The 27,636-nt window shown below is 40.8% G+C and overlaps 1 protein-coding gene across 2 annotated transcripts in view; it reads left to right on the forward strand.

Annotated features, from left to right (window-relative positions):
* Nucleotides 1-3,862: 3,862 nt before the first annotated feature.
* LOC124256163 (E3 ubiquitin-protein ligase RFWD3-like) overlaps nucleotides 3,863-27,636 on the forward strand; it is a 38,462-nt gene continuing 14,688 nt past the window's right edge. Inside the window, exons 1-11 of one of the 2 annotated variants that reach the window (XM_046690118.1) lie at nucleotides 3,863-3,960; nucleotides 4,546-4,591; nucleotides 7,450-7,569; nucleotides 13,598-13,714; nucleotides 15,335-15,781; nucleotides 16,842-16,927; nucleotides 17,098-17,200; nucleotides 17,398-17,576; nucleotides 22,898-23,018; nucleotides 24,715-24,816; nucleotides 25,419-25,582. In XM_046690118.1, coding sequence (XP_046546074.1) covers nucleotides 7,468-7,569; nucleotides 13,598-13,714; nucleotides 15,335-15,781; nucleotides 16,842-16,927; nucleotides 17,098-17,200; nucleotides 17,398-17,576; nucleotides 22,898-23,018; nucleotides 24,715-24,816; nucleotides 25,419-25,582 — 1,421 coding nt within the window. In that variant the 5' untranslated portion in view covers nucleotides 3,863-3,960; nucleotides 4,546-4,591; nucleotides 7,450-7,467. The remainder of the gene's footprint in view (nucleotides 3,961-4,545; nucleotides 4,592-7,449; nucleotides 7,570-13,597; nucleotides 13,715-15,334; nucleotides 15,782-16,841; nucleotides 16,928-17,097; nucleotides 17,201-17,397; nucleotides 17,577-22,897; nucleotides 23,019-24,714; nucleotides 24,817-25,418; nucleotides 25,583-27,636) is intronic. The other variant, XM_046690120.1, reaches the window with a different exon arrangement.

Consider the following 27,636-nt stretch of genomic DNA (forward strand, 5'->3'; position numbering starts at 1 on the left):
GCAGATCGATGCTCATGCTGTTGATCACTGGATTGTCTGGTCCAGACTCGATTTTTTTACAGACCGCCGCCATATAGCTGGAATATTGCTGAGTGCGGCGTAAAACTAAATTCACTCACTCACATGACATAAGTTCCACACAAGCAGGGGACCCGTGGCTTTCGATCTAAGGATGTGGGTCTCCACTTACCTATGCAAGTCGTAAGAGCTGACCAAATGAATCGGGTGACCGAGCACGGTGACGTGGTTGTTTGCCTGTCGTCGATGCTCATCACGTCAATCACTGAATTGTCTGGACGGGCGCGATTGTTTACACGCAGACGGCGGTCTCTCACCTCTCCTGAAATAATGGAATTTAACTACCAACAAACACAATAAAGTCATAGTTGATGAAAATGTTAATGTACTGTTCAGGTGTTCACGACCATCTTGGGACATGGGTGGCTGTGGTACCGCAATTCACAGTGCTGAGATACGTCACTTAGTCTTGCCGGAAACCTATAACTGGGGGTTCTATTTTCGGATTAACATTGATTATGTTTTTGGGTTCCTCAGAAACATATACCCCTGCATCCCCCTAGGCTTTCTTCAGACTGTCACTGCTGCCCACCTCTAATACAACTGAAATACCGTTAAATGCGGCGTTGAATACAACTTACTTACCTCGAAGGCACGTTTTCATGAGTGAGTGAGTGAGTATAGTTTTACTCCGCTTAAAGCAATATTCTGTTCGGTTCTGATTGCCCTCGAAACACCAAGTACGAGTCGTAACGATTTTTGGTCTAAATATGTCTGAGTGAGTGAGTTTCGTTTAACGCCGCTTTTAGCAATATTCCAGCAATATGACGGCGGAGGACACCAGAAATGGGCTTCACACATTGTACCCATGTGGGATCGAACACGGGTCTTCGGCGTGACGAGCGAACGCTTTAACCACTAGGCTAAGCACGCACGCGCACACGCGCGCGCAGACACACACACCTCTTCCTCACTCCCAACCACCCCCAACGTGAGTGAATTTGGTTTTACGCCGTTTTAAGCAATATCCCAGCAATATCACGGCGGGGAACACCAGAAGTGGGCTTCACACATTGTACCCATGTGGGTTTTTTATCCCGGGTTTACGGCGTGACGAGCGAACGCTTGAACCATTGTGCAATAGAGCATTTCCTTGACCAGTTGATGTGATGGCAGACACGGCCAAGGGGGATGACCAATGAAGGCTATAAATGTCATATACAGGAATTAACGAAAGTGACAGAGTGATACATGGTGACTGACAAGACAATGTACACTGCGGTAGTGATAAGGATTAAGTATGCAGATTAGCGCCATATAAATAATAAAATTAAGTCTCACATGGCTTGGTTACATAGTTTTGGTCTTTAGAAATATTTGGACGATGGCTGTCCTGAATGAACACTATTTATGTTTCTGTCAGTGCTCACTTCCAATATCCCTTACTCTTCCTTGTTAATCTGATTGAATGATTGGTAATACTACCGTTACAACAAATCGATATATTTTTTTATATAACGGTATAAATAACCTTTTGAGCTTCCCGTTGACCTTTTTATCTCTTTGACGGAATCTCACATAACAAGCAATAACATTTTCGGAACTTTTTCCATTTGATTTGTAACTCCAAATAATTTTTTCCTCAAACAGTTCTCTATTTATGGATAAATAAACGTGTTTTTGTACCATTTTCTCTATCTTAACATGTATCGGAAATTTGTGCGGTAAACAGCGTCAACACGAGTGTTGAGAAAACATACGCCTGTGTGTGTAATAATCTTGCAGCTACATTGCATCATTGGTGGAATAAGGCTCTATGTTTACTATATGGCTAATGACCTGTCCATTGACGGGAGTCCGGTTCTATGTTAAGAAGCTTTGTTCCACATGTGTTAACTGCGAGAGGAGTATATTGATGGCGCAACAAATAATAACAGTATTCTGGTGACAATGAACTCGTCCGAATTGAAGGGACAATGTCATGAGTTTGGGGGATATTTTGTCCTTCAACGTCAATTCATCTATATACGTACTTGAAATTATTTTTTAAATGACTGTAACAATCAAAATAACTAGATCTATCATTTTAAGATACGCGTATCCTAAATCCAAAGTGATACAAAGCTAAACTGGCCTTGTCAAAACTTTTTCAGCTATGATTTCAGTCATATCCTGTACAATGTGTTGTCTCAGATTTATATACAACTTTCCATCCATCTTTAAAAAATGAACTTTTATCTGAAAGAGAAGTCCAATTATTAAATCGGAACATAAATATATTTGCCGTGCAGATTTTGAGAAGTCCCCTCTAAATCAGCTGAAGCGTACGATTACTCAAGGTTGTGGTATATTACGGAGGGTGTTGCATTAAGAACACCAGAGGTTTCCACGCTGGTGAGTTTATGTCTTGCGTATCAAGGCTTGGTCATAGCAACGTGAAGGTATTTGGTTTTATTTTCTATAGTAAACTGTGGAGTTTATGATATTTGTGATATTCTAAGATGCATCTATTTCCAAGGATATAGTGATCTAAGTGGAATCGACCATTTGAAAGGTAGGTAACACCGCTTATACAAAATAATTGTCCGATCAAAACACTCCACCCTGTATTTCCTGAGGCCATCGCCTACAACCTGTTTGCCAATCCTAGTAAAAGCCCAAGGCTATGGGACCCCCGAAGAACTGGTGTAAATCACCCCGTGCTTGTAGGTGATGACTTACGGGATCGGGTTGGCAAACTAACTGCCTTGGCAGATATGTCATCGAATCCCAGTTACGTGGATCATTGCTCACGACGTCAGTCACTGGATTGTCTGGTCCAATGCCATTATTGTTATTGGTGAGTGTGGAGTGAAACAACGGCGTTTGGTAAAAAGCTCCTCGATAAAAATGTACCGGTAAAGAGTCATACATTTGCCTAGGTAAAAAGGTCCTCCGGAAAAAGTCCTCTTTTCATTTTCTAACAAGAAATGTATAGAAAAATAGTGCTTTTTCGGTGTTTACTTTTTCACTTTCTTACTAATGTAATACCAATCATAGAGTAGCAGAGTCGTGGATTCAAATCTGAGTTCACTCTGAATATAGGCTGCTAACAGTATAGTGTGTAATTAGTGACGTGTAACTGACCTTAAGAAAGTCTTGAGGACAATGCGCACTGTGCCTAACTTAGCACAGCTCTAATGGTTTACTGAAGGTAACAGTTTTGTAGCCTTGTAATTGACACGTGGAAGTAGGTTGACAGTACATTTAGAACATTTCATTATATTTGTTTAGATGTAATCTATATGTTTTAAGGTAGCAATCATTTCCGAACAGTTTTTGCTATGAGATAGTTCAGTGGTTCAAGCTTTCGCTAGTCACGTCGAAGGCCGGGGTTCGATTACCCTAAAGGTTACTACTTTAGAAGCCCATTTGTGGTGCGCCCCACTGACCTAGAATATTAATTACTTAAAGGCAGCGTAAAACCATACTCACTAACTCGAGCAAATTATTCATCATCTGATCTTTGTTTGACTGTAATCTTGAAAGTTAGGGTTTGGGAGCCTTCTCGCGAATATATTTGTTTGGATGTTTCAGAATTACCCTCCTTGTTCGTTTTGCATGTGATCAAATGGTTTATATTTGAGAATTTCGACAGCATCAGTATTGCTGAGAACAATTATCTAATGCATCTTGAAGCATCTTGATTTTTTGTGGAGAACTAATATATGGTCCGGTTATCCAGCATGTATCAATAATGCGTATCTGCAAAAGTGAAGTTATCGTTGTACACATACAGACCATGCAGATATTTTATAGCGGTTGAAGACTGCAACTGCCGGATGTAAGAGTTACATCCCTTGAATGGCGCCAAAGCAGTTTTGAAAGCCACCCGATTTACAAAACACATAAACGTATATCAACGATCCAAAAGAAGAATTGACGGTCTTATACAATAAGAGTGTAGGTTTTGTTGTAATCTGTGTTAGATAAAAAGAATGCCATTATTCGTCCGGTCTAACTATCAGCAGATAATCTAAAACCCCAAACTGACATTTCCGAGATGGGTCCGTAGACAGGTAGATTGTTTACGTAAGTCAGCGATTTCTGGTGAAAGCTACGAACACTATTAGATATAGAAGTGCCATTCCACGACAGAGTGTATCGAACTATATCGATTGTAGCGTAGATTGGGATGTGTTGTGTCTGAAAAACATGAAAAGTTGCTTCCAACTGGGTTTCTGCTGTAATGGCAAATGGCTTCTATCAACTTAATAAACATGGAGTTCTTGACATATATGTCCAGTACCAGTTTAATCCACATAAATGTCTAGTCCAAAATTATTTGTTGACTATGTATGTAATAGCACACTCTCTATGTACTCCATTCTGATGTATCTGATAAGTGGTGAGTTAGTAATATAATTTCATAGAAAATTTCAATCTTGTCTATTAAATAAAACTGTTTTTCTCTTGGTGCCTGTGTAATCTGTACCCTGAGAATATTTCATAGGCTAACATGTCTATTTACATTTGGTTTCTTTTCAGACTCATGTAAGCCACGGTGTCACAATGGTTTTCCAACATATATCACGTATGTATCTATAAAGAGTGCACACAATAATATTAATGTCATCTCACTGACTCAAAGTTAAGTGAGATTATGTTGAGCATGGCCATACATAATTAATTTTTACATTTTTGATATCTCCTCTGAAACTACAAGGCCTATGGAGCTGAAAGTTTGCATGAATCATCCCAGCTGTAGTGTTTCTAAAACTGCTTACAGAATTCTAGTCTGACATGGCTGTCACGGCTAGAGACTAGAAGCTGTAATTCTATTAGCTGATTATGGTTTGGAAGGATAACATGCATGGATGAGCAACTTCTTTCTTGCAGTGAGAGCGACATTTCAATGTAGGGTCTAACACTGCTATCAAGCAAGTGATGTGTCAGAACCTACACCAAAGCGTCGCTCTCTCAGCCATCAAGAAGTTGTTCACCATCATATTGTTATCCTTCCTTACTGCTCCAACTTTTAAATGCCTCTCAAAGTAGTGATTATGGTTTATTGACATGATTTTTGTCTCCTGTTCATTACAAAAGCACACTTTATAGTTGTCTTGCTAAAAGAGCGAATGAATTAGAAAGTGAGAGTGAGTGAGTTTAGTTTTACGCCGCTTTTAGCAATATTCAAGCAATATCACTAGTGGTGGTCCGATTAATTGAAATAATCGAAGATTGGTCGCAGTGACTAAACGACCAGGCAATCAAACATGATTTCTCATAATCGAATGCAACCAATCTTGGAACACTTGCATTAACAATATTTTTCACAAGGCTGGTTTCGTCTGTGTCATTAAATTTACATTTCATAAGCACTACAAGCTTGTTCCAAGTCATGATTGAATGTATCTTAAAGAATCCAGGAAATCTGTGTTCCTAACATACTACTCATCATTTAAATATGCGAAATTTGCAAATGGACTTTATGCAATTTGAAAAAAACACCAAATTACTACATGTTTTTTCTTTATTTTTTGTGTGCATTAACAAAGATAACAGGAACATTTGATAAATGACGCTAACCAATTATTTTCGATGATTGATCGGTTGTAATGGACCAATCATCAATTATTAGATTTTAACCAATTCCCTACACTAAATTTCACGGCAGGGGACACCAGAAATGGGCTTCACACATATGGAAGAAGAAAGTGACTGATCAACCATACCTAGAGGTTTTACATGACGCATGATTCGTGCGTATTTGACGCAACAATTTTGTAAAAGACACTCAAAATATTATACGAGTCAAGCTTGACGCAAGTTTTATGGGTGACCCTCAGAATTCAGTTCAATAAAATCAGTTTGATAAGCAAACAATGATAGTTTTCGATGATAGTTTGACTTTGACAGAGCTGTCAGATTGTTCCAAAGAACTCAGAGTAGACAGTCATCCTTGCTACTGGCTCGGGTGACTCTGCTACAAAAAGACCACATTAGTACTATTACCCTCGAGAGAAGCATACAACTTATATTACTAACTAGTTATATGAATGACAATACAACATAAAACAATAAAATATTTGCCAAACTCTTGCTTTTTGATTTATAAACACAAAGAAATATTAAATTTTCATGACTCCCAAATATTGAAATTTGAGAATGACTCCTAAAAATAGATATGGTGAGTCACCATGACTTCCGTTTTCAAAGTCTGTGTAAAACTCTGCTAGAGACATTAACATGATTAAGAGACAGTACTTCTTACTTGCCTGGTCTTCATTAAGGGAACAGTGCAAGGACTAGTCATGTGGGAGTTGGAGTAATTTGTCTATGACCAGATGGTGGCCACATAAATACAGGCAAACACTTAGTTGCGGGTACAGCAACGTTCAGTAAACTTGGACAAAGTACTGTGACTATGTGTCCCAGTCCACCCAGCTGTGAATGGGTACCTCGTAAGGATGGCAAAGCCGCAATAACTTGCTGCGCCTAGTGGCAGCAAGAGTTGTATGATCCCCAGGGAGTTGAGATTGATAATAAGATGTGCCGTTGAGATTGACATCCAATGATCGAGGGGAAAATACCAGTGCCTTGAGCATGCACTATGTACGCTATATAAGGCCAGACCAATTTTATTTCTTGTTTTACAGATTTTTGTCCTCACAAAACCTAAAGGCAGGAGGGAAAAAATAAAAAAATAAAATCACCAATCAAAGTAATATTCCTTCTAAATAGTAAAACCATTTTACTTTTGGCAAGTTATGAAGTGTATATGGGGCAAAATACAATAATAAAAAAACGTTCTTGTAAGTTTTTAATTTTGGCCAATAAAAACTTTACGATTTTATTTTTTGAGCGGGGAAAATTAAATTATTTTTTATTTTTTAATTCTTGAAAATATACGACCGGCGGATCCGTAAAACAAGAATAAAATTGGTCTGGCCTAAATATCCATAATAATAATAATAATAATTATAATCGAAATATATACATTTTTAATGTAATCTCCAATTTTAAGGGTTTTTCCCCATTTGTTTTTCTAATTAATGTTTTTCTTAACTAATAATACAATGAAATGCACGCATGCAAGAGAGACACTGGAATTGTAATTAAACAATAAAAGTGGTTAAAATTTTACAATGCGGACAGCTTTATGCTGTTGAGCACATATTTGTTTGTGAATATTTGTCAAATTTAATGGTTAGTTTACTTCATTCAAGTGTGTTATACTAAAACAACAAAATTGTAATTAATCGATAAAATGGTTTTTACAATCAATAATTATTTTTAATCCTTCTTTCGATCGATTTTCGATTATTTTCGATCATCGGAACACCACTATTCAAAACCGCAAGTGATTGTACAGTATAAACTGTAAATTTGGTTCATACCTTTCTGCCGAGATAGTTTCAGAAGTGAGATGGAATCTTGATCTGTTTACAGTGCAGTCTTTAGCACGGTATGGAAGTCAGTGATGTTGGTGTGGAGGCAATCCAGGAAGAGGTAGTTGTTGCTGACGGTGACCTGGATGATGGCTCTGATGTCGTGTTGCCTGGACTACAGGTAGGACATTTACCATCAGGGCTCCAGATAACTTTTGGGGGTGTGAGTGTACTTACACATCATATTGCAAGTGGAGGTGTACTGAGAATTTTGAAGGAGTACTGACATGTTTTTGTGTGAGCGAGTTGATGTGGTTTGTCTGGACGATTCATCGATCACTATTTCCAGCCATGTATTTGTATTTGAAGACGCGTGAGATATAACTGAGCGACTGTGTAATGCGCGAAAATTTCAGGTCCGACTGGATATAGATAGGAACAGTGTAGTTTTTAGCCAATCGAAAAATAGTGACGCATATCGTTGCATGGCAACGCAAGGGATTCCTACTGTCGGGGTTTCCTTATGTGTCAAATCGTGTTTTGCAAAATAAACTTAACAAGTATTTATCCGAAATAGATTTCCATTTGCACGATACGCACGGAAATTAAATGTTAGACGTACGAAGGTATTTATGTGCGTACACGATACGCTTGAAATCTGATATTGTGTTGTACCATTAATTGATTTTGAGGCGTACATTACGCCTGTACGCCTCTTATCTGTAGCCCTGACCATGATCTACACTTGACACAAGTTGCTGTTGGGAATATCCTTTTCTGTTCTGTTGATTCCCTCGTCGAACTAACTATAAGTTGAACAAGAATCAGACCATAAAAGAACCAACAAACAACAAAGTGCTGTAACGAAGCATCGAACTATTGATTGATTGCAATTGTTGAGTATCTCATAGCAATTAATCGATGATAGAAGCGAAAAATTATCGATGCAACGATAGTATTGTGACTATCGATAGTTTAGTAACTGGCTTCCGTTGATAAATGAGCAGCGCAAAATACAGGATGTACCAGATTCGTTCACTTTGATTTAGATTTAGAGTTTCCTCTTACACAAATATAAGTTTATGTTTTAACTGTTTACTTGATTTGTGTTTCAAGTTTCTTGTCAGTTATTAAAAGAGACTGAAACTTCTGCAACTTGTTTTTATTTCATATAAGATATACATTCATTTAGGAAATAACTAATGTTGGGTATTGCCAAATTTTCATATTGCAATATATTGTGAAAGTGTAACACATGAGTTAAGGTAATGAAATTACTGTTTCCTTTCATTTGAAATAATGCCACTGGCCACTGTCAGGACTCAAAATGTATTTGTTCAATTATATTAACAATAAACATTCTCAAAACTATTAATGTATAATAATGTAAAGGAAGTACAAATGTTATTAGTAGTTTTACTACATCTCGAAAATTACCGATCCTATCGGTTTGAACCGGTTCGCGAAAAGTGTCCGCAATATATCGTATTGTGAAGTTCGAATTGCAATATACCGGTTAACCATAACCAGAAATAACTGCAAATGAGACAATTCAAGGAGAAAATACAAACTATTGTAATAGTATTTCAAAAGTTGGTCGCAATAGTCTATCACTATCGCAATAGTTGTTTCCCCGTCAACAGTCACCCCCTAACAACTTTATTACGAGCACCTTTAGAATCCCTCACCATGTTTTGTAAGCCAGTAACTTACAACGTGAAGTGACGTCACATGTCACGTGACCATCACTCACACACTCCTTCATTGAAGAAACTTTTGCAAATGTTTCTCCCACAGTGGGGTTTCAAACTCACAAAGCTCGGATTTGAAGTCCAGCTCTCTACCAATTGAGCTACGGAGACCTCAATAAAACAAGGGTTCAAAATTTAGGGTCATACTTGCTGTTTGTTTCAAGCTGGAAGTTGGCTGGCTAATAGTAATATTATTATGATGGAATGCTTGAAATTGATTTATCATTGGAGTTGGTACAATGTTTGTAGAGAGGTGTGTGATAAATTGAGAGAGAGGCTAGACAAGATGTTTATGGTACCACTAGCCAGGAGAGATACTGAAACTTTGATCCTTTTCTGGTAGCACACCAGTTTCCTCTATCCAACGTTAGCTAAGATAAAGGGACAAAACAAAAACAACAAAAAACAGAAGAAAAATCCCTTTCCCCACCCATACTAATTGTACATTTCTTTTGGATCCTTTTAAAGGGGGACAAGCCCCCCTAAAAATGACAGTATTCCTCAAAATTAAAATTGACAGTATAATCTCTTTATCTCCATAATGTAAACAACACTGCACTGAGGCCTTACAACTAACCCTAACCCTAAACCCTGGTAAGCCCCCTGCTAAAACCCCCTTAAAATTAAAATGACAGTATTCAGACAGTATAAAAGAAACTCTTTATTTCCGTGTGTAAAACAACACTGCACTGAAGCCTACAACTAACCCTAACCCTAACCCCAACCCCAACCCCAACCCCAAAACCCCAACCCCTAACCCTAACCCTAAACCCCTACAAACCCCTCAAACCCCCTAAAAATGAAAATGACAGTATTCCGTGGAAAACTTAAAAATGACAGTATAAAAAGAAACTCTTTATTTCCGTAATGTAAACAACACTGCACTGAAGCCTTACAACTAACCCTAACCCTAACCCTAACCCTAACCCTAACCCTAACCCTAACCCTAACCCCTAACCCCAATCCCTAACCCGAAACCCCGGCAAGCGCCCTAAGACCCCCCTTAAAAATTGAAAATGACAGTTTTCCGTAAAAATTAAAAATGACAGCATAAAAAGGATGTCTTTATTTCCGTAATGTAAACAACACTGCACCGAAGCCTTTCAAAACCATAACAATTTGAGGCAAGTACGACCTCTGTAGCCATTGGAACACAGCCGAGGGAGTCGGTGTAATAATATTGCAAAGTCACAGTTAAGCATAGGGACAGGTGTGATGAAGTCAGGAAATTGCAACAATATTCTGAAACAAACAGATACAAATATGTTTGATTTCACATGTGCTTATTGAGGGATTCTAACGGCAGGCCTAAAATTAACTCAACGAATTAGGTATTACAGTGGCAGTTGAACATAGAGCGGCAGAGTAAAAAAGTCAAAGACAGTACGATGTGAAAGCAGTGATTATAGCAACAAAGACTGAGAACGTATTATTCACCTCCCTGCAACAATGATCAGGTTTCCAACTTAGGCTGAGTATCCCATGCAAGAATCATCTCCACATTGGTCCTCTTGTAATGCATGCCAAAGGAAAGACTCCAGAAGATTCTCCAATTCCATGGGTCAGAATATTGTGGAAAGGCCTACAGGATTGTAGTACCCTGTAGGCCTGTAGTACCTTCCAGCAGTAAATACAGTCGAGCACCGTTGTCTCGATATTCATGGGACCAAGAAAAAATATCGAGTTATCCAAACTTTGAGACATCCAACCAGGGCATATCATCACATATCACAATGAAAGAAAACAAAACGCTTCTCAGTATGTTTTGATTCGAAACTATAATCTGTTATCAGTAGTATTTAGTAGTAACAGTGAGCACTTCGTAATTCATTCCTTCTTAATTAATCCTAATTAAATAACAAACAAGTGACACCTTCAACTCAATTAGCCCTAATTAGTTTACACTACCGCATCCCTTTGATTCATGCCGGTCCGTGTGTAAACGTGTTGAAACAACCTCAGTTCAGAGGGATACTTGCCCATGAAAGGTAGGGGAATATCGAGTTTCTTTGCAAATATCGAGTTAAAAAGGTCATTTTGCTTGTTGGGACCATGCAATTATATCGAGATATCCGAAATATTGAGACATCCGTATCGAGTTAAAAGAGCTTGAATAATGATAAATTATGAAGGATTTGTCGGGACCGAGATGTTATATCGAGACAACCGAGATATCGAGTTATCAGAGTTGGACACATCGGTGCTCGACTGTATTATATCCAGGGAAAGAATGATCTCCACACAACTGCTTGTGTTCTTGTAACTTGAGATGTGATGTTAGATGAAGTCATGTTTTAAATAATCATCATTACTCAGTTTGGAGATCATTTAAAAGTAACATCTTAAGTGTGGAACAGCTGCTGACCTCCCTTGTATACCTAAGAAATGTCTCCTGAAGATTATCCAACTCCCTGAGTCAGAATATGGAAAGGCCCATAGTGTCAGGGCTCCAGATAATTATTTTGACTCAGGGGTATTTCACTCCTCAAAATTAAAATCGAGGAGTAAAATAGCAAATGGAAATAAAAGGATGAGTATTTCACAGGCTGCATGGTTTTATTACTTTCACAGAGACACATAATACTTAGCAGCTTTTCATAGCTTTTTTGGTCTGCACTGGCTTATAACCACATGCAACTATGGGAAATTTGACTTCCAACCAGAAATCGTTTTGTCACTGTAGTGACACTATTCCAATTGTGTTTATTCCTAATACTGATTTTAGCAACATTGTCAATTAAATTGTTGATAATATCAGACACTAACTTTTCCTTGCTAATTGAAAATGTTTTCCTTTCCAAAAACTTGACAAGTATCTTTTGGTTTGACATTCTTGCTGCAGACGACAGGAAATAAGTGAGAATGCTCATTGAGCTATTGCGTTTTAAATGTTTTCCTAGGCTGGTTTAGGGCCATCATGTAATCTACAGTATCCCCAATGCTGTATTATTACTAATACGGACAAGAAACGTTGTGATAGTAACACTGTTTAAGGGCTTTCTTAAACCCTCGGAATAACTCAACAATCCTCCCTTCAATACAGACAGCCAACACTATTAGAGATCTTAAAATCAGATGTGTAGAACTGAAATAATACTTTGACAGGTTTGGTTCATGCATGTAAGTAAACAAAATCTGACTTGTATTCCGAGAAAGTTGTGCGTATCTTTCACTCATTGATTTGACTTTTATGCATATATCTGAATTATCCATTCATATTTTACGCAAATATGCATCTTATCTGGAGCCCTGTAGGGTTGAAGTACCTTCCAGAACTGTGTCTAAATCTAGCACAAGGCTAAATATGGCACACTACTGCCCATCAATGACTATTCACACACACAGTGTTATATATTTGGAACATTGTTACACAATGAATGGCTGCTAGGGTTGGGTATTGCCAAAATTTTCGCATTTGCCATATATTGTGATATGTTTTGGGGTATTTGCAATATATATTGCAATATATTGTGAAAGTGTAACACATGGTTTAAGGTAATTAGATAACTGTTTCCTTTCTTTTCCAACAATGCTACTGGCCACTGGCAAGACTCAGATGTGATTGTCCAAGAGATCAATTGAAAATGTTTCCAAATTGAAGATTTCGCTCTGAAGTTTGGAACTCAAGAAATAGCGTCTGCAGCAGCGTCCATTTTGTCTTTTTAGCTCTACGACGAGATTTATATGGTTTAAATGTCACACAAATGCAATTATATGGCCAATTAATATTCTCAAAATTATTAATGTATTATAATATAAAAGAAAATCCAAATGTTATTAGTATTTGTTACTATATGACGAAAATTACTGATCATGGTCACGGAAATTGCCGCTCGTATCCAGTGAACTGGTTCGCGAAAAGTGTACCGCAGTATATCGTATTGTGAAGTTCGATTATCACCCGCTCATAATAGCTGCCATATAACAATATTAAAAAGTTTTACTCTGCCATTACTGTTTTGTAGTCATGGATACATTGCGATAACTACATAGGGAAAATTACTTCCATGTTTCTTCCATTTTGTTAGTCAATTTTGAAGGGAATTATGAGTGTGTAGGATGAACGATTCAAATAATAAAGAAACTTACCGGTACATGTTTTGTGTTTCATCTGTCATATGGGAACACACACAAAAATCGTGTAATACATATTGTTTGATAGAAATATTTCAGTACACCAATATAATGTTAATACTTTGCAACTGTTATGTATATAAATTGGCCAGATTCATATAGCCAAAATATTGCCAAAATGCAATGTTCGCAAAACAAGATATATAAATGGTTTAACCTAATATTTTGAACTGCAGTAACACATGACTCATTACTTTGGTTACTTGGGTTGTAGTTATTATACATGATTTCACTGTAAAAATGATTGATTACTGCCTAAATATTTTCCTATTTTCAAAGATAGCTTCTGTTTTATCTCACATTATGATTATTTGTTCTGTCCAACAGGTGGCGGTGTCACCCAATGTTATTGATATTGACTCGTCGAGTGGGGACTCTGGCGATGACATCTTTATAGTATATACTGATGAGGAGGACATTGTACAAGACTCCGAATCAGAGGTAAACGAACTTGTCTTTAGTCAGTAACATTATATTCGTAATGAAGTTCAAATGGATAAAAACTGAGTCGCTGTGAATTGAGTGGATTAGATGGCGGCTTTGTGTTTGCCATTAGGTGCCAGACTCTGAGAGGGTGGATTCCAATCCTGGATGACACTCAACATAATAAAAGTACACTCCCATAACCTTGATTCATGGATATAAGGGAACTGGCCGAAAATCATATTTTAAATGCTCGGTTTCGTTTTGTAGACCCACTGATTATTTTATTCATTGATTCATCAAATTGAAAATGCCTAATATTCTACTCGTAAATGAAACATTGTTTACTGAAGCCATTTGCGGATCATCACCCATTCATGTGCACACAAAATGTGACCTTGTTTCGTGGATTACATAGTCGGTTACTATATATCACTATGTATGACAGCCCATTGCAGTAGCTATGGACACATTTGTAAAAATATAATTTGGTATTAGTGGCATTAGTGATCTTGGACTATTCATCTCAGTGCTGGACAATTAAATTTAGTGTACTTATGTTTAATGCTGAGATTCGGAACATTTTTGTCAGCGAGGTGTGGCATTGCATGTACATCAAAAATACAAAAGTATCGCTCCGTGACATCATACGAGACTTAATTTACAAGATAGCATGATAATTACCGCGATCCACGAATCAAGGTTATCCACAAATTTAGGTTACAGGTCTGGGCCTAGATTTTTGAAGCTCCCTTAGCGCTAAGATAGTCGTAAGTTAATGTTAATGGCACTTATGACTATCTTAGCGTTAAGAGAGCTTCGAAAATCTAGGCACTGTACTACAATTGTTACTTTACTTAGAAAGTGTAATCCCAAATATGTCATGTTAAATTTGACCACTTTCTAAAATGTGTATACAAACATTAGTGATGTTAATAAGACCATTGAATTTTTGTACAACTCACAAGATGGACACCTATTGAGTTTCTGTGAATCATATATTCACAAAAAAAACATTAGTAATCATAAATGTTTTGGGGATATTTTTATGAAATTTTGTGCCCCGCCTCCAACTTTTTCATGATGCAGTGAGACCCCGGATACCCATCCTCGATAATCTCCAAGGTATACGTTACGATCACTCTCCACTATACCCTGGATGCATCCACGGCTCAATAATTATATTACCTCCCTTTGCTTGCTACGCATTCTCACAGTAGCGAAGCCGCCGTTACATCCGAGTTTGCCAGTGTCAACATAGATAGCGGTTGCAGTCGCGAAGGTTTGTTCGCAGTGCCACTCAGATTTTGGGGGAAATAATACAGACAAATTGACAGATCTGAAAAAATATATATAAAAGAACTCCTTCTACCTCTTTCAGAGTACCTGTGCATCAATTGTGATGCCAAGTTTAAACGGTTAGATAATTTAAGAAGTGAAAGTGAGTTGTGATTGGTTCGCTCAACTTCCCAGCATAGACACCTGATTAGATAAATAGCCAGCGAAGGGAGGTAATAAAATAATCTGGCCAAGCCGTGGATGCATCCAGGGTATAGTGGAGAGTGATCGTAAAAATGTATTAACATACTCATGCCTTCCTTGTCATCTCATTACAACTGTTTTCACGTACGCCAAAAGAGTAATGAAGTTGATGTGGAAAATTCAGCCCCACCATCACCACGACAACCAACAGCAATGGATCCTTCATTGCCTCAACTTGAGGCATCACCACAGGAACCAACAGCGATGGATCCATCATTACCACAACTCCAAGCATTGCCACAGCAACCAGCAGGAAGTGAACCAGGACTACCTCAGCTGCCCATGGAGTCATCACCGACACCTGGAGCTGCGGGGGAAGCAGGGACACCACACCCACCTGCTGGTGGAGGGGAGATAACTCTGGCTGATCCTCCATTACCACCACCAGATGTCCCCACAACGCCTGTTGTTCCAGCAAGTTCTGCCAGGACACAGTCATTACTAAATGCATCATTGGCAGAATTCCGATCACCTAAGCGTCGGAAAAGGAGCTCTCCAGAAAAATCGGCACCAGCGAATGTGGAATCAGATGATGATAGTGATGTGAGTAATTTGATATGCAGCTGATGTTTGTCCAGTTGATAATTGTAACCAGCAGTTAAATATGATAGGGAACTCCTGCTTGTTCTAACACAGGCAAATATAATGACATATTCATGCTAGATTAAAGTCTAGAAAATCTGTCAAATATCCAGACAGTTTTGATAAATTTGTAATACTGCAATACTGTAATACTTAGACAACATTTGTTCAATACATGCTGCTCATACTGTGAACCACTGGTTTGTCTGGTCCAAATTATACTCACGAAAATGCATCGAAATTTAAAGACAGGTTGAAGGGTGATGTAATACTGCATACTGCGATGTCAATACTTACTCAATACTGGGGCGGTGGGGTAACCTAGTGGTCAAAGTGTTTGCTCATCACGCCGAAGACCCGGGTTCGATTCTCCTCATGGGTACAATGTGTGAATCCCATTTCTGGTGTCCCCCGCCGTGATATTGCTGAAATATTGCTAAAAGTGGCGTAAAACTAAATTCACTCACTACTCAATACTATTCTTACTCCTTCATCAAGTAAATATACTCTGAAACTACAGAGACCCGTGAAGATCCGGGGTAGAATAGGTCTTCAGCAACCCATGCTTGCCCCAAAAGGCGACTATGCTTGTCTTAAGAGGCGACTAACGGGATCGGGTGGTCAGGCTCGCTGACTTGGTTGACACATGTCATCGGTTCCCAATTGCGCAGATCGATGCTCATGCTGTTGTTCACTGGATTGTCTGGTCCAGACTCGATTATTTACAGACCGCCGCCATATAGCTGGAATATTGCTGAGTGCGGCGTAAAACTAAACTCACTCGCTCACTCACTGAAACTACAGAAGTTGTCATCCATACATTTCCCTCTTTATCAAATGTCCTTGATGGGTATTTATTATCATGGTACAAATGATATTCAGTAGTTATGTGACTGTAAGCTTTGCATCACATCAGCACCATGATTCAGCAATGTCTTGCCAACACATGAGAATCAGCCATTGAGACACTTTTCCTTGCTTTCATTGAAATGCAACAAACAATCTCCACTCTTCCCTTCAGTGCTGTCCGATCTGCTTTGAGCCCTGGACAACGTCAGGGAGCCACAGACTGGCCTCTCTCCGATGTGGCCATCTCTTTGGTCAAAGGTTTGTAGTTCAAGTCTCATCAAGTTGTGATATTTCTGGAATATTGCTAAAAGCAGCGTAAAACTAAATGCACTCACTCACTCACTTTCATCAAAATGTACCTGGTTGTTGCTGTAGGGATGTGCTTGATTTCCTGTATTACTAAGCAACTTTGATTGTTTTATTGACAGTTGTATCGACAAGTGGCTGAAAGGTCAGGGTGGGAAATGTCCCCAGTGTAACGCCAAGGCAAAGAGACAGGACATCCGGGTCCTCTACACAAAGTCCATCAAGGTTACCGTTGTTACCCTGTTGAATTTTCCTTACAATTCACCTCAAGCATATTTCAAGTTACCATTCTACAGATCATTCTTGCATTATGACTGTCATAAGTAAATGTAAGAGTACAGACGTTATGGTCGTATTTATGGATTTGTGGACCGGTTGAGTACTGCAATCAGAGAAGCTCACTGATTATTGCGTCACTTCAGGCAGTGGATACTACAGAGAGAGATCGGGCACTTGCTGACCTGGAAAAGGAAAAAGAACATCGACGGAAGGCTGAGCTAGAAGCTGCTCATTCCCGTCTTCAGTATCAGCTCTGTATAGAGGAGTGTAATCGCTTCAGACAAGAGCTGAATACAACTCGCACACAGCTCCAGCAGTTAAGGTAAGCACACTCCTGTCATCAGTATCAGCTCTGTATAGAGGAGTGTCATTGCTTCAGACAAGAGCTGAATACAACTCGCACACAGCTCCAGCAGTTAAGGTAAGCACACTCCTGTCATCAGTATCAGCTCTGTATAGAGGAGTGTCATTGCTTCAGACAAGAGCTGAATACAACTCGCACACAGCTCCAGCAGTTAAGGTAAGCACACTCCTGTCATCAGTTAATAAGCACTCTGTATAGAGGAGCTCTGTCATTCATTAAGCTTCAGACAAGAGCTGAATACAACTCTCGCACACAGCTCCAGCAGTTAAGGTAAGCACACTCCTGTCATCAGTATCAGCTCTGTATAGAGGAGTGTCATTGCTTCAGACAAGAGCTGAATACAACTCGCACACAGCTCCAGCAGTTAAGGTAAGCACACTCCTGTCATCAGTATCAGCTCTGTATAGAGGAGTGTCATTGCTTCAGACAAGAGCTGAATACAACTCGCACACAGCTCCAGCAGTTAAGGTAAGCACACTCCTGTCATCAGTATCAGCTCTGTATAGAGGAGTGTCATTGCTTCAGACAAGAGCTGAATACAACTCGCACACAGCTCCAGCAGTTAAGGTAAGCACACTCCTGTCATCAGTATCAGCTCTGTATAGAGGGAGTGTCATTGCTTCAGACAAGAGCTGAATACAACTCGCACACACAGCTCCAGCAGTTAAGGTAAGCACACCCTGTCATCAGTATCAGCTCTGTATAGAGGAGTGTCATTGCTTCAGACAAGAGCTGAATACAACTCGCACACAGCTCCAGCAGTTAAGGTAAGCACACTCCTGTCATCAGTATCAGCTCTGTATAGAGGAGTGTCATTGCTTCAGACAAGAGCTGAATACAACTTCGCACACAGCTCCAGCAGTTAAGGTAAGCACACTCCTGTCATCAGTATCAGCTCTGTATAGAGGAGTGTCATTGCTTCAGACAAGAGCTGAATACAACTTCGCGCACACAGCTCCAGCAGTTAAGGTAAGCACACTCCTGTCATCAGTATCAACTCTGTATAGAGGAGTGTCATTGCTTCAGACAAGAGCTGAATACAACTCGCACACAGCTCCAGCAGTTAAGGTAAGCACACTCCTGTCATCAGTATCAACTCTGTATAGAGGAGTGTCATTGCTTCAGACAAGAGCTGAATACAACTCGCACACAGCTCCAGCAGTTAAGGTAAGCACACTCCTGTCATCAGTATCAGCTCTGTATAGAGGAGTGTAATTGCTTTCAGACAAGAGCTGAATACAACTCGCACACAGCTCCAGCAGTTAAGGTAAGCACACTCCTGTCATCAGTATCAGCTCTGTATAGAGGAGTGTCATTGCTTCAGACAAGAGCTGAATACAACTTCGCACACAGCTCCAGCAGTTAAGGTAAGCACACCCTGTCATCAGTATCAGCTCTGTATAGAGGAGTGTCATTGCTTCAGTGACAAGAGCTGAATACAACTCGCACACAGCTCCAGCAGTTAAGGTAAGCACACTCCTGTCATCAGTATCAACTCTGTATAGAGGAGTGTCATTGCTTCAGACAAGAGCTGAATACAACTCGCACACAGCTCCAGCAGTTAAGGTAAGCACACTCCTGTCATCAGTATCAGCTCTGTATAGAGGAGTGTCATTGCTTCAGACAAGAGCTGAATACAACTCGCACACAGCTCCAGCAGTTAAGGTAAGCACACTCCTGTCATCAGTATCAGCTCTGTATAGAGGAGTGTCATCGCTTCAGACAAGAGCTGAATACAACTTCGCATTGTACAGCTCCAGCAGTTAAGGTAAGCACACTCCTGTCATCAGTATCAGCTCTGTATAGAGGAGTGTCATTAAAGCTTCAGACAAGAGCTGAATACAACTCGCACACAGCTCCAGCAGTTAAGGTGTAAGCACACTCCCTGTCATCAGTATCAACTCTGTATAGAGGAGTGTCATTGCTTCAGACAAGAGCTGAATACAACTCGCACACAGCTCCAGCAGTTAAGGTAAGCACACTCCTGTCATCAGTATCAGCTCTGTATAGAGGAGTGTCATTGCTTCAGACAAGAGCTGAATACAACTCGCACACAGCTCCAGCAGTTAAGGTAAGCACACTCCTGTCATCAGTATCAGCTCTGTATAGAGGAGTGTCATTGCTTCAGACAAGAGCTGAATACAACTTCGCACACAGCTCCAGCAGTTAAGGTAAGCACACTCCTGTCATCAGTATCAGCTCTGTATAGAGGAGTGTAATTGCTTCAGACAAGAGCTGAATACAACTCCTCGCACAGCTCCAGCAGTTAAGGTAAGCACACACTCCTGTCATCAGTATCAGCTCTGTATAGAGGAGTGTCATTGCTTCAGACAAGAGCTGAATACAACTTTCACACACAGCTCCAGCAGTTAAGGTAAGCACACTCCTGTCATCAGTATCAGCTCTGTATAGAGGAGTGTCATTGCTTCAGACAAGAGCTGAATACAACTCACACAGCTCCAGCACACAGCTCCAGCAGTTAACAGGCTGAATACAACTTCGCACTTTAAGGTAAGCCTGTCATCAGTATCAACTCTGTATAGAGGAGTGTCATTGCTTCAGACAAGAGCTGAATACAACTCGCACACAGCTCCAGCAGTTAAGGTAAGCACACTCCTGTCATCAGTATCAGCTCTGTATAGAGGAGTGTCATTGCTTCAGACAAGAGCTGAATACAACTCGCACACAGCTCCAGCAGTTAAGGTAAGCACACCCTGTCATCAGTATCAGCTCTGTATAGAGGAGTGTAATTGCTTCAGACAAGAGCTGAATACAACTCGCACACAGCTCCAGCAGTTAAGGTAAGCACACTCCTGTCATCAGTATCAGCTCTGTATAGAGGAGTGTCATTGCTTCAGACAAGAGCTGAATACAACTCGCACACAGCTCCAGCAGTTAAGGTAAGCACACTCCTGTCATCAGTATCAGCTCTGTATAGAGGAGTGTCATTGCTTCAGACAAGAGCTGAATACAACTCTCGCACACAGCTCCAGCAGTTAAGGTAAGCACACTCCTGTCATCAGTATCAGCTCTGTATAGAGGAGTGTCATTGCTTCAGACAAGAGCTGAATACAACTCGCACACAGCTCCAGCAGTTAAGGTAAGCACACTCCTGTCATCAGTATCAGCTCTGTATAGAGAGGAGTGTCATTGCTTCAGACAAGAGCTGAATACAACTCGCACACAGCTCCAGCAGTTAAGGTAAGCACACTCCTGTCATCAGTATCAGCTCTGTATAGAGGAGTGTCATTGCTTCCAGACAAGAGCTGAATACAACTTCGCACACAGCTCCAGCAGTTAAGGTAAGCACACTCCTGTCATCAGTATCAGCTCTGTATAGAGGAGTGTCATTGCTTCAGACAAGAGCTGAATACAACTTCGCACACAGCTCCAGCAGTTAAGGTAAGCACACTGAATACAACTCCTGTCATCAGTATCAGCTCTGTATAGAGGTGAGTGTCATTGCTTCAGACAAGAGCTGAATACAACTCGCACACAGCTCCAGCAGTTAAGGTAAAGCACACTCCTGTCATCAGTATCAGCTCTGTATAGAGGAGTGTAATTGCTTCAGACAAGAGCTGAATACAACTCGCACAACAGCTCCAGCAGTTAAGGTAAGCACACTCCTGTCATCAGTATCAGCTCTGTATAGAGGAGTGTCATTGCTTCAGACAAGAGCTGAATACAACTCGCACACAGCTCCAGCAGTTAAGGTAAGCACACTCCTGTCATCAGTATCAGCTCTGTATAGAGGAGTGTCATTGCTTCAGACAAGAGCTGAATACAACTCGCTGTCACAGCTCCAGCAGTTAAGGTAAGCACACTCCTGTCATCAGTATCAGCTCTGTATAGAGGAGTGTCATTGCTTCCAGACAAGAGCTGAATACAACTCGCGCACACAGCTCCAGCAGTTAAGGTAAGCACACTCCTGTCATCAGTATCAGCTCTGTATAGAGGAGTGTCATTGCTTCAGACAAGAGCTGAATACAACTCGCACACAGCTCCAGCAGTTAAGGTAAGCACACTCCTGTCATCAGTATCAGCTCTGTATAGAGGAGTGTCATTGCTTCAGACAAGAGCTGAATACAACTCGCACACAGCTCCAGCAGTTAAGGTAAGCACACTCCTGTCATCAGTATCAGCTCTGTATAGAGGAGTGTCATTGCTTCAGACAAGAGCTGAATACAACTTCATTTACAGCTCCAGCAGTTAAGGTAAGCACACTCCTGTCATCAGTATCAGCTCTGTATAGAGGAGTGTCATTGCTTCAGACAAGAGCTGAATACAACTCGCACACAGCTCCAGCAGTTAAGGTAAGCACACTCCTGTCATCAGTATCAGCTCTGTATAGAGGAGTGTCATCGCTTCAGACAAGAGCTGAATACAACTCGCACAGCTCCAGCAGTTAAGGTAAGCACACTCCTGTCATCAGTATCAGCTCTGTATAGAGGAGTGTCATCGCTTCAGACAAGAGCTGAATACAACTCGCACACAGCTCCAGCAGTTAAGGTAAGCACACTCCTGTCATCAGTATCAGCTCTGTATAGAGGAGTGTCATTGCTTCAGACAAGAGCTGAATACAACTCGCACACAGCTCCAGCAGTTAAGGTAAGCACACTCCTGTCATCAGTAGCTCCAGCAGTTAAGGCTGAAGCACACTCCAGCAGAGCCAGTCACACTCATCGGTATCAGCTCTGTATAGAGGAGTGTCATTGCTTCAGACAAGAGCTGAATACAACTCGCACACAGCTCCAGCAGTTAAGGTAAGCACACTCCTGTCATCAGTATCAGCTCTGTATAGAGGAGTGTAATCGCTTCACGCATCAGCTCCAGCAATTGAGATAAGCTGCTTGAGTGTTTTCAGTGTGGCTGGCTATGTTGGAATATATATTGCACTGGCTGATGTTTTGGGATTGTTCTGGGTGGACCAGTTGACACACGATTTTAGGATTGATTAGTTACCAGATACAGAATATGTCACCGAGCTGATTGTGTATCACTTGTATCTATCAGTTTAGGCAGTGCTCATGATGTTCACCTCTGGTTGAATGGGTGCAGCCTGTTAGCTAAGAAAGAAGATTTCACTTGAACTGCAGTTTGCTAGTTCGCCACACTTAATTATTCTCATAAATATGTAAAAATCAGTCATTTGTTCTAACAGACTATGCTTAATTTTGAACTATGGTAAGTTATATACTGCTGAAAAGTATCTTAAACCTCTGCTTTATGTAACCATGATAAATATAGCATAAAATTTGGCATTTTGTTCTTGAACCCAGGTCTCAAATGAACAGTGGTCAGCATCTCTCGCAGAGTGTAACACCAGATGGCGCTACACAGTTGACCACCATCATGTCTGGGAAGAGGTTTGTCATGGACAGAACAGTGAAGATATGGGAGGTATGGCAAACATTGGTGATCTGTAGGTGTTGTAGGTTAGAATAGGTCCACAGCAACCTGTGCTGCTTGTACGTGGCTACTGAAGGATTGAGTAGTTGGGCTCCGTGTGGCCCTGTCATCAAAGGCATACCACATCAGCCTCCCATAGGTGAAATGATGGGATCTAACAGGATATATGCTATTCAAGGGTGTGTTAAACTCACTCACTCACTCACTCTGGCCAGTGGGTAGCCTCGTGGTTAAGGTTTTCGCTTGTCATGCCAATGACCTACATCAAGACTTAGATACCCACATGATTTCTGGTGTCCCCTACTGTGATAATGCTGGAACATAATACTAAACTCCTCACTCACTCACTCACACTCACTCACTCACTCACTCACTCACCCCCATCATATAGAGGGAAGCGGTGGGGTAGCCTAATGGTTAAAGCCTTCTCTCGTTACGCCGAAGACCCGGGTTCGAATCCCCACATGGGTACAATGTGTGAAGCCCATTTCTGGTGTCCCCCTGCTGTGATATTGCTGGAATATTGCTAAAAGCGTGTGTAAAACCATCCTGACTTTCTCGCTCACTCACAGCAGAGTGCTGTGTCAAACAAGCTTACAACAAAATTACAAATACCTGCACTGAAAGAATCTGTGACCAGGTACTCTGATTTGAGCTTGGCATGTACTCTATTGTAAACCGTTCACACGCAAACACAACACATGTTGTTGAATTTTAAAAGACTGTGATTGGTTGTTTCTGAACAACACGTAGTTTGACAACTATTGGTCACACGCCAATTTAGTTGAGTTTGACAACAACACGTCAAGCTTGAGTTTGACAACACCGAAAGTTTGATGGAAAGGATGGTGAGACTAGAGACCGATCCTATTTCTAGACAACAGTTTGACAACTCTGAAGTTGGTGTGAAGGCCACTTAAGAGTTGGCCTTGATGTTGTCCAAGGGTTTACCTTGGCCATACTTGACTCTAGGTCGTCATGATGTGGCTTACCGGTTTGTTTGCTGCAGCATTAAATAACATTCCCTCAATCGCCCACTTGATTCTACAGTTGAAAAATGTCCTGTTCTCCTTAAAACATATTACAGTGCTGTGAATAGTTTTCCAAAGTTTTACCCCAAATGTTTTGTTATGTGGCTTATTGTATTAATGCAGTCACGTTGTTGAATGCATCATCATGTGGCAAATGGCACTTGGCCTCTTATTAAATGCTTTGAAGAATGAGGCCATGTAATCATGGCAATCAGAGTTCCTGAAAAGCTGCGTTCTATACATCACCTTTCCCAAATAGAACGGTGACCAGTGACAATCCAGGTTAGAATTGATCTGCAGCAACCCATGCTTGACGTAAGATGTATCAAACGGGATGTGGTTGTCATGCTCGCTGATTTGGTTGACACATGTCATCGTATCACAACTGCATAGTATGATGCTCATGCTGTTGATCACTGGATTGTCTGGTCAAGACTTAATTATTTACAGATTGCCACCATATAGCTGGGATAGTGCAGCGTTAAACAATAAACAAACAAACCAAATGGTGTGGACTTGCTTGCCTGTAGATTTGCATTATAATTTTGAAAAACCTAATAGTATAACAATACTATTTAATTATGTGAAGTTTCATTTTCATATTGTGTTCCTAAATTTACCAATCTTTGTGCTGTACTATGGTTCCTCTATTCCAGGCTGGCCAGTGTCGAGTATTGGCATACAGCTCATCACTGGGTGCTCTCATTGTGTCACAGCCCTCCTCAAGCACACTCTTCCCTGGGTTTGGGATTAAAAAAGTGAGCTGCTTTATCAAATAAGCTGGTTTATATCAAATTTGGTTCAAGGTTTTAAGCTAATGGGAATCCGTGAAGATTTGGGTTAGATTTGGCATCATCGTGATCATGCAGGGAAAGATTGGTGTGTAAGTTGATTGAAAAAATTGAAACACTGGATATGTTGGAAAAGAGAAATCGAAGTTACGATTGGAGCCTGTCTGACGATATTGTAAGAATCTCATCATAAGACTGTTTACACACATACAAGGCTCTTACTTAACATGCTGGACTGAAAAATATTTTATTTGTGTTCAATTTGGTAACTTATGTTTTGTATTGACCACATTGATATCAAGAAGTTGACGTTTTCTTGCTTTAAATCAGAAGTTCTCTGAGACACTTCTATCTGAACTCAACTTTGGCCACTTTCATAATGGTGTAGATTTTCTTTTCATTTGGGTTATCTCCCCTTTGACACCAGACAGAATGTCTGCACCTTTATCTGAAGAAAGGGTATAAGTTACATGGGGTGTCTATGTTTAGAGGAGACTGAAGAAACAATCATATATTTATGTCTTGTATTCCCTGTGTATGTTTTTAGTTCTCTATTGCACTTTTTCCAGTTGAGTGCTATGGACTTCAAGACGTCCCAATACATGACTATCCACAGTAAGGCAATCCGGGATATCTGCTTCCATCCCACATTTGACAACGGGATTCTGCTGAGCTGCGGTCTGGACAAGACGGCCAAGATGACCAGCGTCATGAGCAACACTGTTGTACAAACGTATGTAGTACAAGAACTGACACTAGTACTAGAGTGGTTTTTTTTGCATCAGATGCGGCTTATAGGCTTATTTGTGGGAATTAAGCCTCCCAGACGAGACGCGATCGTCGATTGTGTTCAGCTTGGCTTCGGCCAGCACTCGGATTTCGTCGTGTTTTAAGGCCTTCCGTTGCAGACGACTCGAAACGAGTTTAAGAGTTATTCCCGCCAGTCCCGATACCCCGGCGGCTACTTCTAATCCGAGGACGACGGGTGCGGCCATGATGGTGGATAATAAGCCGATGCTAGCACCCCCGAGTCCGAGCCAGTGACCACGAGAGCCGTGTCAATCCCGTCGATGGCATTGACGACCCGATGGTACTTTTTGTGCAATCTGAGTCTCGTTCCAATTGGCGTTTGATTTTGCTGATCTGTCGCAAACGAAATCCATCCACGGTTTCGAGCGTTTGAGCCACGTTGTCCATGGCCGGATACAATCCCATCTTCCACTATATATATATATAGTTTACAAATAATATTTTGATTGGTCCTCCGTCAATCGTTTAAGAATATACTTTAAGCTGATGAGGTACACGTGTTCGTATGAAAAAGCATGGTAGAGTAAAATTTCATCTCCAATAAAAACCTCGACTCCCTCGAGGCTTGTGGTGGAAGCTGTTCCTAGTTGTACATAAATACGGCACCGTTGATTTTTATGGCGATCATGCCAGCGTATGATTACCCCAACCAGAAGTCCCACCCGTTGTCCGGAGGTATTTCTAAGAACGACGTCGATAATAAGGGTAAAACCTGGTATCACAGTGATTCAGTCTGTACGAGTCTGGGACTTCACTATAGCGTTTTAAATAGAGCCATTTCGCTGTGTCTTCTGAGTGAGGGACTAGCATATAACCCGTTTGATCTGGTAATGGTGATGCGTACATTCCCTTTTTATGAAACGGAATATAACTTCCCAGTAGAATCCCATTGTTTTTTAGTTCGAGGTTATTACGATTCCGATCCATGACGAGATAGGGGTAGGTCAGGACGATATTGATGATCTAGTTCAATTCGACGATGACTTCTCGACATTTTGTAAGTGCAGGACGTACAAGGCGTTTCCGTACCGGGTTCGTCGAATCCTCGCGAGTCCTTGAGATCAGAGAACGCGATGGTGGCTTGCGGAGTCACGTTTGTCATGGTTTATATTAGAGAAGAAATTTTAATTGGTTTTGGATAATTTTTCGGCAGTGCATTTCAAACCCATAAGATGTATGTTATCGTGTAGGAACATTTTCGTGCGCTAATATCGTGTCTTCCACGGTGATGTTGACTCCCTGCTGACTGGTGAAGGCCTCCACGCCCACCCGTGCAACGTAAACGGAGCAAAACGTGGTATTGGTGTTGTTGGGTCCACTGGAGTTTGATGCCTTTGACGATTTTGACGTTACCAACCCTTGGTTTGCCGAGGTAGACTTGGATGATCAGATTTTGCAGGATGTTGGCCATGCTGTCAATTCCGACACTAACTGCAACGTCGCGTTTGACGTCCCGGTTTACTCGATAGGATGTGAGCTATGGGTTCGCGACAGCGTGCTCAGGACAACGCTTCATCTTTGCGTCGGGACGTAAGCCACGATCAGCGTTCCGTTGTTCACGACTTTCGTGAGGTGGTGGTCTTTGTTTTCCGTGAACAGGTGGGGAGAGTCTAGCGCGATGTTGAGATTCCAGTCGATTCTAGAGGGTACGAACACCCATTGGTTGTCGTTGGTAAAGACAGGCGTGTTTCGAGCAAGGATCGTCTTCTCAACGTCCTATAGGTCGAAGAGTTTACCGCCGAAGGCTTGAACCATCACCCATGTGTTATTGGTGTTGCGAACGAGATTGTACTGCGTGTTTTTTAAGAGACCTCTGGTCTCGACATCGTCTAAATCTCCTAGGTTACCACCAGATCTGCCGCTCACTTCGACGCTTATGTCAATGTTGTTTTTTAGTTGCAAGGCGTAGTCTGCCGTCGATGCCGGGCTCTTCGAAACCGCGCATGTCCCCGAGGTCGGAGATTGCTAGGTTGGCGC

The sequence above is a fragment of the Haliotis rubra genome, unplaced genomic scaffold (genome assembly GCF_003918875.1).
Source record: "Haliotis rubra isolate DU_JTF1 unplaced genomic scaffold, ASM391887v1 Scf62, whole genome shotgun sequence".
In the NCBI taxonomy this organism is placed as follows: domain Eukaryota; kingdom Metazoa; phylum Mollusca; class Gastropoda; order Lepetellida; family Haliotidae; genus Haliotis; species Haliotis rubra.